The sequence below is a fragment of the Maylandia zebra genome, linkage group LG2 (assembly GCF_041146795.1).
Source record: "Maylandia zebra isolate NMK-2024a linkage group LG2, Mzebra_GT3a, whole genome shotgun sequence".
Classification (NCBI taxonomy): domain Eukaryota; kingdom Metazoa; phylum Chordata; class Actinopteri; order Cichliformes; family Cichlidae; genus Maylandia; species Maylandia zebra.
The window spans coordinates 24,191,821-24,203,379 of record NC_135168.1 but is presented as its reverse complement, the minus strand read 5'-3'; the positions used below and the strand labels follow the sequence as shown (position 1 = coordinate 24,203,379).

The 11,559-nt window shown below is 46.6% G+C and overlaps 1 protein-coding gene across 2 annotated transcripts; it reads left to right on the top strand.

Annotated features, from left to right (window-relative positions):
• Nucleotides 1–372: 372 nt before the first annotated feature.
• lman2 (lectin, mannose-binding 2) lies at nucleotides 373–7,102 on the top strand. 2 transcript variants are annotated; one of them, XM_004552076.5, is made up of 8 exons: nucleotides 373–733; nucleotides 2,598–2,716; nucleotides 2,854–2,971; nucleotides 3,570–3,649; nucleotides 4,654–4,815; nucleotides 4,917–5,031; nucleotides 5,119–5,238; nucleotides 5,405–7,102. In XM_004552076.5, the coding sequence occupies exons 1-8, from the start codon at nucleotides 598–600 to the stop codon at nucleotides 5,563–5,565; spliced, it is 1,011 nt and encodes a 336-aa protein (XP_004552133.1). In that variant the 5' UTR covers nucleotides 373–597; the 3' UTR covers nucleotides 5,566–7,102. The 2 variants fall into 2 exon arrangements, with proteins under 2 accessions (XP_004552133.1, XP_004552132.1); XM_004552075.6 differs by lacking the exon at nucleotides 3,570–3,649 and adding an exon at nucleotides 3,428–3,510 and having other exon boundaries at nucleotides 377–733.
• The last annotated feature ends 4,457 nt before the right edge of the window (nucleotides 7,103–11,559 follow it).

Sequence of the window (11,559 nt, the reverse complement as noted above, 5' to 3'; positions counted from 1 at the left end):
AGAGTAAAGTTTCCATGAGGGGCACAGGGGGAAACTTATTCCAGATTTGACTGATATTGTTAATTACAACCAGTGGTTTGACAGAGTGTAATGGAAACGCACTAAAACTACAACTCTGTTCTTCTCTGTAAAGCTAAAATCGTCATTGTTTTCAGCCTGACTGAAGAATACAAACCTTCACATGACCGTAGTCTGTAATTAAATTCCGGCAGTCTGTCTCCATCTAGTGTACGAGTAATAGAAAAACAACGTCATCGCTGATTGGCTTAAATTGCGATGTGCTCGTTTCTGATTGGCTAGCAAAATCTTTACCGTCTACAAAAACCTTCCGTATGGGAACGCGGACAGCTTAACGTTTCATCTTCGTCATTATATTTTATTGTATCTCACCAATCAAAGCCTTTGTACCTGTTTGGTTTTATATTTAATGAGTGCAAATTTCAAAGGATGGAGAATGACGCCGAACAATCGTCGGGGTGATTATAAATGTGGCATTTTGTTGTTTCAGTCCGGATGAGAACAGCGGACGGACCAGTTTATGGCGTTTAGAGGAAGAAGCTTGGCGGTGAGAGTTTCTCTCGGTGCTGTTCGGGTAAAATGGGAGGCTGCAGAGCGTTTCGGGGCTCAGCGTTGCTCTTCGTGCTGCTGGAGCTCTCTCTGGTCTGCTGTGACATCACGGACGGAAACGCGGAGCACCTGAAGCGGGAGCACTCGTTAACGAAGCCGTACCAAGGTAGGGGCGTTAGCCCGGGAGCTAACCCGCAGACTCGGGGACGTCTCCGCGGCTTCTCGGGCCCAGCGGAGGCTCCGAGCCGCCTGCATGTACACTCATCTTACACTGAATGTTTACGGGCTTTTAAAGACCGTGTGGCAGAGTGTCCTCCTGCGGGGTTAAAAGCCCCAAAACATTCGCTGGTGGGGAGCTGGAAGATCGATAGTTCCTGACAGGAAAACACACCAAATATGACTCACTTGTATCAGGAAGCTACACACAGATTATTAAGTGATAGGCTGCAGTCAGCATGAACTAGTTTCTTCGCATCGCTAAGGTTAGAGATTTGCGCAAGTGAAGAAAATCAGTCCTACATATTTGTGTAATGGCGCACTGCGAGACATATCCTAGCATGTCTGCTTCATCGCATGAAAATATTAATATTCACAGAAACGGGAATAAATCGAAGATCGTCTCGGTGAATACTAAAATCGTTCTGCATGTCTGAGGCTGCTTTTAATCGAATAATTCGGACTTCACTGAAGAAAGTCTGCTGATATTTACTGGATCTGAGCATGTTCACGTGTGTACAGTATCTCTCTCTCACACACACTCACACACACACCAGTCTGTGGTCACTCAGGTTCATGTGCAGATTTATTCTCAGGCAGGATCGATCTTCTGGTGGGCAGGTGTAAGATGACAGGTGCTTTGAGTGCTCAGAGTAGCAGTGTCCTTTATAAGAAGCAGGAGACACCGAACTGCTTGTCAGAGCTGCTTCATGCTGATCTCCCTCCACATCTGAGTTTTTGCTTCAGCGGCTTTCCTGCAGCCACGCTTCATTTGGCCTGCCAGTATCTGTCAGCTGCCTCAGCAATGTACGTGAGGAACATGGTCCACTCAGACTCGCTGTCCTTCAGAATGCTGTTGAGGTTCTGCTGGCGCTGGGAATTGTACATCCTGAGGACCAGGACCTCTGCCAGATGCTCACAGCACACCCTGACTATGTATATGGGTATGAGCATCCTCCCCCACCACCTGATCCAACTCAGCACCAGGCAGTGATCAGGTGACAGGTCAGCTCCTTCCTTCAGCCAAGTGTCCAGAACATACGCCCCAGATCTGGTGATACGATTACAGAATCAATCACGGACCTGCAACGTAGGGCGCCCTGGTGCCACATGCACTTACGGACATGTTTAAACATGGTGTTCAGCACAGACACACCATTTTAGCAAACCGGTCCAGTGACAGATCGGGCTGTTCCTCCTGATCATACTGCTTCAGCGCACAGCTGCCCTTCAGGTGACAGATTCCAGAGCCCATGAAGTGCTCTAACATGAGTCAGACATGTTACAGCTGACCCCTACAGCGCCTCCTGCAGGCAGTGATGCTGCAACCGATTGATTAAATAAATAAATAATTCTGCATATCATCAGCAAACAGTTGATTTTCCTTTCCAAGTTTACCAGGCGCATGTTAGTTAGTTCTTCTACAAAATCAGCTCCACCCTCCCTGTTGAGCGTGTAAGGATGTCTGATTACAGAGTTCAACCAGGAGTCAAACCATGGGAGTAAAAAATTCACACATGGTATAAGTGGCTCACAGAGTTCAAAAGAAGCTTTAAAAGTGCCTCTGTGTGAGTCCTCCAGATTAGATTGAACACTCTTTAATGTCATTATGCAAGTTTAACAACATTATGATTACATCTTAATCCAAGAGTGTAGCCACGCTGGTATGTGTAGTGTAGCCACATTATTAGTGAGCTTTAGAAGGTGTGAATGTTTGCTGAGTGTGAAACGGGTGTGACGGTATTGACACAGCAGCGAGTCTGTGTGCTTAACCTGCTCATGTGTGTCTGAGCGTTTGCCTGTTTTTCCCGCAGGTGTCGGCAGCAGCCCATCCAGCCAGTGGGATTTCTCCGGAAGCACTTTGGTGACGAGCTCGTACGTCCGCCTGACTCCAGATGAGAGGAGCAAGCAGGGATCCATCTGGAACACCGTGGTGAGGCGAGGCGCGATCACAGAGAATCATTTAAAGTTAAAAATGTCCCCTCTCTGTGGCTGAAGCCTCCTCGCTGAGACGAGGAGTTGTAGGCTTCGACTCAGTAGCGTCTAACCCTCGGCTCGTTTCTGTGTTAGCCTTGTTACCTGAAGGACTGGGAGATGCACGTGCAGTTTAAAATCCACGGCTCGGGGAAGAAGAATCTCCACGGTGACGGCATCGCTCTCTGGTACACGAAGGACAGGCTGCACTCAGGTAACACCGGGTCTTCGCTGCGAAGGTCCGGCTGGTGTGAAGGAGCTTCATATAGAGTTTGGATTTACCCAGAATTCTCTGCTGCAACCAAACTGAGGCCTAAGAAGGCAAAGTGTAGATACTGAGCAGCCTAACCTCCCTGAAGGTGGAGCTCTTTCTCTTTGTATACGACATAACCCAGCATAGTCGTTCGAGTCGGGCTTTGCGGCGTGTTCGCGGTGAGTAAACGTATCCCTACATGCAGCTCTGTGAGGCTGAGGTACTGCGGGCCCCTTCTCGCCGGTTAACTGCTTCATGGTCAGGAGGAAAAAGCATGTAAAGTGTTGCAGCTCAGAAGGACAGCTGTAAATCCAAACCTGTGTGTGTGTGTCACTCCATACGTGTCTGTCATCTCATCACTGCTGACCTCACATAGTGTCTCGCTCACGTCTCGCCTCATCTCTGCCTCCATCCTAGGCCCTGTGTTTGGAAACCAGGATCAGTTTCTTGGCCTGGCTATTTTTTTGGATACCTTCCGCAATGACCTCCATGGGATGGATGTAAGTGTGTGTGTGCGTGCATGTGTGCCGAAGTGACTGACCAGCTTGTTTCTTTGCAGGGCCCGTGTTTTCCAACAGCGCCGTCTTCCACGGGCTTGCCGTCTTTATAGATACTTACTCTAACGATGATGCGACAGATGTGAGTGGCTGCAGGTTTTCCCCGTCAGCATGCTGTCTCAGTGCACAGTCTGTCTCCTCGTTGTGAAACGCTGCAGGCCTGTTGAAGTAGACCTATTCGCCGTCCTCCTTTTCAAGTCTGATTGGCCGGGGTGGGGTGGGGCTATAATGACATCTCCCCTCTATGACATCACACGGGATTACTTGTGCATACACCGACCTTATCGTTAGGAACTCTGTTCATGTTTAATATTGAAAAGAAGATATGACAGGACATAAGGAGAAGCAGAAAAGGTCCACTTCAGCGTCAGTGACAGAATATTTGTTTGTTGTTGTGTCACCTTATCGCTGTTCTGTGTCCCTCACATAGAAAAGGCCCCGGTTTAAATAGAAATACAGTTAACAGCCATAGAGAGTCTGCAAATGTCTGAAATACAGTAAATTACATTTTTAGAACTAAATGTCTTTGATATATCTTAAATTGGACTGGATTACGATGCTAATACTGATGTTTTAGACAGTGTGTGTGTGTGTGTGTGTGTATTGATCAGACCAAATCGATAACAATCTGAGCTTTGCAGCCCGGTCAGTGTTTGAAATCTTTCTCTGATTTTTAAAAAACAGTCATGAAATGCTTCACAGAGGGAGCAATAAAAAAGAAACTGCTTGTGTGGGGTCAAAATGAACGCAGAAGAAGCAGGAAGACGACACAGAACGCAACCCTAATCTGAACACCTTTCAGAGCTAATGTTGGGAATGCCCTTAGTGGGCAACTCGGGCCTCGAGGCAAGGAGAGAAAAATCACTCGAGTGTTTAATGAGACCTTTACCCTCGTCAGAGCTCAAACGCTCAGCAGGAAGTGAACATCACTGTAACCGCAACCAACCGCCATCGCGATTTGTGCCGATTACCTCAAATGTGTCATGTGGACATGTTTTGTTTTTATGTGATGTATTTGTTGGTCTTGTCGAAGCGTGTAACGCCTGTGTAGGACTCGTGTACTGATCATTTCCTGTCCGCCGCCAGCGCTCTTTCCCGTACATTTCAGCCATGGTGAACAACGGCTCTGTGAGTTACGACCACGGGAAAGACGGCCGCTCGTCTGAGCTGGGAGGCTGCTCTGCCGAGATCAGGAACCGTGATCACGACACGTACCTCGCCATCCGCTACTCCAAAGGGCGACTGACGGTAAGTGGCCGCACCTTCGGTTTCTGCTGCGACTGCAGTTTGAGGTGGAGCGTTTGCAGTGTTTTTACCTTTGGTCCTGCCTCCCCTCTGTAACCCGGCAGGTGATGGTAGACGTGGACGACAAGAACGAGTGGAAGGAGTGCATCGACATCGGCGGAGTTCGTCTTCCCACGGGATATTTCTTTGGGGCTTCGGCAGCTACGGGCGACCTGTCGGGTAGGTCTGAGCTGCCGGCGAAGGAGGAATACTGATTGTTAAAATCGCATTCTTAAACCTCGAAGTGTTTTCACCGACTCTTCACAGATAACCATGACATCATCTCCATGAAGCTCTACCAGCTGATGGTGGAACACACGGCTGAAGAGGAGAACCTGGACTGGACGAAGATCGAGCCCAGCGTCAGCCTCCTCAAATCCCCTAAAGGTAGATTCAAATACCCAAAACTTTATTTAGAATAAAGTGCTTCAGAGTGTTTCAGCAGGGCTACAAGTGGGAGGGATGTTTCTCAGACTTCTAAAATATTCCAGTTAAAAGCACAGTTAAAACCAGATGGAGTAAACTGATGGTGGATGTTCTTCCTGCTTCTCAGACAACATCGATGATCCCACCGGAAACTTCCGCGGCACGCCTCTCACCGGCTGGAAGGTGTTCCTGCTGCTGCTCTGTGCCCTGCTGGGGATCGTGGTGTGCGCCGTGGTGGGAGCTGTGGTTTTTCAGAGGAGACAGGAGAGGAACAAAAGGTTTTACTGAGGAGGAGGAGGAGGCAGCAGAGGAGGACGAGACTGGTGTTCTTACTGGAGAGGAATAAACTGTTTCCTGATCATGGATTGAGCACTTAATGTGAATTTGTTTTCTACAGATGGTCTGAATGTTTGTATCTGTGAAGCACTGCGGGGGGGAGGTGATGATTGCAGGGTTCGATTTCCTTTCATTGACAAACTTTTGGGGGGGTTTTCTTAAAGAGAGTGTTACGCCTGCTTTTTGTTGATCAGGTGTGTTCTGCTGCAGAGAACGTGAACGTGGCTTTGATCCATGAAGATGGTTTCTTATTACAGAGGAGAGCTGGTGCTGGTTTAGTGCCGACATGTGAGGAACAAACTCGTGTAAAGAAGTCATCACAGCCAACGGGAAGGCTTCAGATTATAGTCGGAGCCTCGGGCTGCGGTCCAACAGTTCAGACATCCCTCATTTGTTTGGTTTTGCTGGACGTTAAACGTGACGAGTCTGACCGCTCCCACTCAGCCTGCTTCACAGCGATGGTGGATGGTGTTAACGTGGGTCTGCCGTGGAGACGAGAGGATCATCTTACACACATCCACATCACGTCTGTTATGTTAGGGTCAGTTTCTCGTGTTATGTTCTGCCGCAGACACGTATCAGCCTTGTAGTCGTCTCCTAGGTCTCCTCTGCCGAAGGAGGTGATAAAGGACGCTTAGAAGCTCCTTTCCTTAGTGCTGGTGGGATTCAGCGGCTCTGGTTGTGCCTGCAGCCTTCAGGAAGTTAGAGACTCATGAGGGAATAGAAGGGACTCTTTGGCCGTGGCCTGATCGATTTGATTCGTCGTTGTTTTATCCATCCAATCAGAATCATTCAGTTCAATCCAGGATTTCCTGAAAGTGTTTTTTTTTTTTTTATTTTTTTTTTTATTTCAGAGAACAACTTTGTGTGTGTCTGTCTGTCTCTGCTCTGCTCTGCTCAGTCTCCAGCCTGTCGACGCCCCCTGGTTTACTCGATGGCGTCTGTGAAGCTTCGTTCTGATGGTTAGCTGACGGTTTCGTTTAACGTCAGAGGAAACTGATAAGCTTGCCTAAGAATAAAATATTTACTGGACTCTGCTCATCGCTCATGACATAAACACGTCAGGCTGTACAAACTTTAAGGGGACGGCGAGCAGCTCGGAGGGATAGTGCGGTCACTTCCTGTTTTAACTGAAGTAGACATCGTCCTGGAAACAGACGGTAAAGTTCACAGCGAGTTGAAACATTAGAAACATTAAAGCTGTTTGTGTGTTTGTGGAGAGCAGCCATTGTCAGAGTTCACATAGAGTACGGCCTTCTCTGTCTTCAGTTTATGTGACGGGGTGTTTGAATCATGCTCGGAGAACAAGTGTGAATAATAACTGATCATTTCTTATTTTCTCCTTTTTGTTCGTTTGGGTTTTTGCTTTGCTCACGTTTTTCTGTCATCTTTCATTCAAAGCGTTTTTATTGATTTGGTTTTTCTGCAGAGACAGTAAACTCTCCTCTCGTCACAAATAATATACTGAAATAAAAAAAATTAACCGTGAGACTGTTTGTGATTATTCCACGTCTATGACATCATTACTTTACACTCTGCTGATAGTAAAGCATCCCCCTGCCTGCAGCTCCACCCTCTCTCCTCCGCACATGCTCAGACCCTCTGATCCTGCTCACTAGAGTTGGATGTCTCCAGACCACTTTTACGTGGTCTTGGTCTCGGATCCCTCGGTCTTGTCTCTGTCTTGCTGTCTCAGATCGACATCGTGGAGATTTGGAGTCAACAGTATCCATGACACACAACGTAACGTCCGATAATGTGTCATGCGCATAAGCATCAGCTCTGAGCCGTGCTTAGAGAGTGCTTGTAGTGAATCGGAAGAGTCGACTCCCATTGAGCGAGAGCCGGCTCCTCACTTGATTTCCTTTCGCTGCTCAGCTCTCACACAGTGGCTCAGCTATGCTCCAATCCCTCCATATCGTGGCCAATCACATGCGAGGATATAGGATAATATCTGAAGGAAACTGTTTCCAGGGCCTACTCCGTGGATCGGCTTCCTCCGAGGCGTGGACGTCTATCAGCAGAGAATGTCCCTTAGTCTGTAACACAGTCAAATATATTCTCAAGTAATATTCAAGCATGCCATTCAGCGTGTTAGTACGAGCAGCTCGGGAGCAGCTTGGGAGAACAAGAAAACAGAGACTGCTTTAGATTGTCTTCCCAAAGTGACTCAACTTTATTCACAAGTACAACAGTTTATATAGAGGGTAAAATTCATGAGACAGCAGATTTATCAGTTTAAACCAGTACAGACCAAGATAAGGCAGCGTCTTCCTGCCCTTGGGTGAAGAAGCATCCTTTGTGTAGTGTATCAGTTCAGCTACAATTGTGATTATCTCAGCGACATATTTTCAAGGCACAAAACGAAGAGTTCTTTCATTAGTGAAATCTGAAACAAACCATTTGGCCTTCAACAGGCGTCTAAAAGATTAAGAAACTAATGTAGCTGAGGGAGTGATCTCTGTGGTATTTCAACCTTGTACCAGCCTGTGATTCTCACACATCAATTCTTGGGTCAAAGAGAAAAACACTGAAACAAAGGGGCCTTATTGAATGACAGAGTTTTCCTGCATAATGTCACTATAAAACAATATCCAGTAAATGCTACCATGGTACTAAAATACCTAACAATATCATTATGTGAAAAACAGAGGGTGAGAGACGCGACAGTCAAGTGGAGCGTGCGTCTGTCCTCTCAGTAAGTGAGTGAGACAGTAGACAGCGGTGAGGAGGGCTGTGCGAGTGCATCTCAAAAACATATAAATATGCCTGACACCTGTAAATGAAGCAGCATCTGGCTGCAGTTTAAAGACTTGTCTCGGTCTCGTCTCGACTTTGTCTTGGTCTTGACTCGGTCTGTCTTGTCTTGGTCTCGATACCCTCTGGTCTTGGTTTAGGCGGTCTTGACTACAAGTCTACTGCTCACTGAACATCTCAGCCTCCGCCATCTCCAACCCTCACAGCAGGTCTCACCTCCACATTTAACACTTCTCTTTCTGTCATAAATCACACCTGACACTCATCTCCTGCACTTTCTCCGCCTCTCTGTGGATGTGTTGACCCCGGGTATTTAAACTCCACCCACCGTCACTACCTCCACCTGCGCCCCTGCTCTCACAGCGGTTCAGTTTTGGGTTGTTTTGTTTATTCAGATTGAATTTAAAGAAATCAAAAGTTCAAACATTTTTGTCCGTGATTAGTTATTTTCAGAATAAAAGCAAGTTCGTTACTAAAAAGTTTTTCATATAAATCCAGAAGCTTTGGTTTCCTGCACAGGAAAACTTTCTTGTGTTTAGACAAACCTCGGGATGGGCTCAGTTTAACCTTCAAAGAAGTTTAAATTAAACGTCTTTTATTTGCAGCACCGGCTTCTCTCCGTGCTTTCTTCAAAGATCGCCAGCTTTGTGCTGGAAATCTGAGGATTCGGGAAATTGTTTTAGGTCAGCACTTCAGGCTGTGTTCATGATAACCACAGGAGACGTGGCTTAATGTGTTTGCCCCTTCCCTGACATGACGGTGAACGAGGTTGTTCCTCCTGTTAGCTCTGCTCTCCTCGTCCTTTACGTGAATCTTACACGAGGTCATATGAACACCATCAACGGGTCCAATGAAGAGCGCCGCTTTATCTCGTTTAGTTTTAATAAATGCTGGAAACCAAAATTGTAACTGAAGTGAAATTGAATTGTTTCTATTATCTGTCTTCATGATGTTGAAGTCAAAAATGCAGTGAAACATCTTTCCAAATTATTTTTATATGAATAAAATCTTTTTGATAAATATGGCAGGGATAGACGCCCCCCCCCCAAGTGGAAGACTAAACTGTCGCATTAACAGCAGGTGGCAGCACACGCCAGGGGCGAGCAGGACTTACTGGGAATAAATGAGTAACGAAAGCTGTTCAGTCACGGCCTCAGGATCAGGAAGCACCAGCAGAGGACGTCTTTCCTCTGTTTGGGGCTCTGGGATGTGCTCAGAGCAGCAACGCCTAAAGCTGCGAGGCTCTGTGCTCGTCCATGCAGCCTCCAAACACCGTCTGACCACGAACCCACACTGACTTTTGCACAGCTGCATAAACGTCAGAGCCCCGCGGTGACATCAGCCAAACACAGGACATTTATATCAAAAATACAAACGACCATGGGCTGCTGCACAGAGTTTGTTTTAGTCAGTTTTATGGTCCTTTTCATGTTAAAAGTGCCCTTAAACTGCACACAGGGCCTCACAGCAGCACAGAGGGCTTTTATTCTGTGTAAATGAGGATTGTTTCCTCTGCAGGACTGAGCTTCATATTCTCTGCTTGTTTAAAACGGGACAAACCTACCTCTCCCCCCTCCCAGCCTAACCTCAGCTGCAGTGACTCAAACTTCCAGTAAACCTTCGTCTGTTGGATGAAATCGCTGCTGTACTCACAGCTTTTTTCCCCCTGCGGCTCGGAGGCGGGGCTGGAATCTTTGTGGACGAGGCGAGGCTGTTGTTTCACATACTTGACGCTGGAGTCTGGATGAACGGGTGGAGACGGTAACCGGGTGCACCACCTCTCCCTCTCCGGTCTCCCGGGGGACCACGAGCAGCTTTGCAGACAGTCAGCAGGCACGCAGCTGCAACTCGTGCACTCACGCTCCGAGCTCACTCCTGTGTTTTAATGAGTGCAGTCTAAAGAGAGGCCTGTAATCGTCTGCATTTTCACAGTGATTTCTCAATTTTAGTCTCATTTTCAGCTTTTATGTCAAATAATTGTTAATAAAGTTGTGGTCCTCATGTGGCTTTGATATGATACCAGCTGTAGGAAAAATACAACACAAACCCTGCAAATGTTAAATCAGAAGGTTTCCGTCTGGAGATTCAATATCATTGGATCATTTCAGACGTTCACCTTGTCTAACAATAATATTTACAGCTGAAGAAGTCACACTTTCAAAAAAGTTTTGTTTGTTTTTGAGAAAATAAGACAACTTTTGAGTGAAATCACAGTAAAAAGGCCTTCGGTGCACACGTAACCCACAGCTGGATTAAATTGGAGATACTGAATAAATATTGTAAAATCCAGCTGTTTCTGTGGTTCTCCAAAAATATCTACCTGATACTCGGCACCAACCTTTGATGCATGATGAAAGCCACCAGGGAGCGATAGCTGTGGTTTCAGCTTTGTGACCCCTGTAGACTGTTTTGGGTCCCACTGAATAAAAAAATGTAGCCTGTTTTGAAAATCCTAATCAGACTTTATTAACTGTGACATCAAACCGCTCACTCACGACTTGTCAGTCACAGGTGAGTAGCCAATGAGCACGATGCACGATGTCATCACATCCAGGTCTTTCTGCCGCCAAGATGGAGATGGTGGAGACGGTGGAAACGGCGGTATGGTCAAAGCGGTAATGCTCCCACTATAGCTGCTATAGCCATCTTTTTTATACAGACTTTGCTTGTGCCTAATCCTGGACCGTCTGTTTTTCTTCTTCTTCCACTTCACAGCTGGCAGCTCTGATTCTTAGGGCTTCAGGTCATTTGCATCATGTGCTGCAACGTTTTGGCTAAAAGTTGTTCATCGCCAGAGGGACTGGGATCTGCTCCACTCTACTAATCCTCCACACTACTCATAGTGGTGGTGAAAAAGTTTAAACTATTTACTGCATCGGGGGCAAAGGGAAGACTGTAAAAAAAAAAATTTTTTTTTTTAAAAAAGAGGGGGGTGTAATTGGGAATCAGAGTATTTAAAGCTGATAAAGGTGGAGTTAGGAGACACCACAGAGGACGTCCTTCTCCCAAAAACGTGCCCATAAACAGATGGCTTTAGTAAAAGCTCCAGAGAACGGGAGAAAGAAATGCAGATACGAACGCATGCAGAGATGTTCAGATCTTTTCATAGTTTTTTATTCATGGATAAGAGGTCGCTCCGGCTCTCAGCGTCAGTAGAAACATGAGAAAAACTCTCAGCCTGCGAGATTT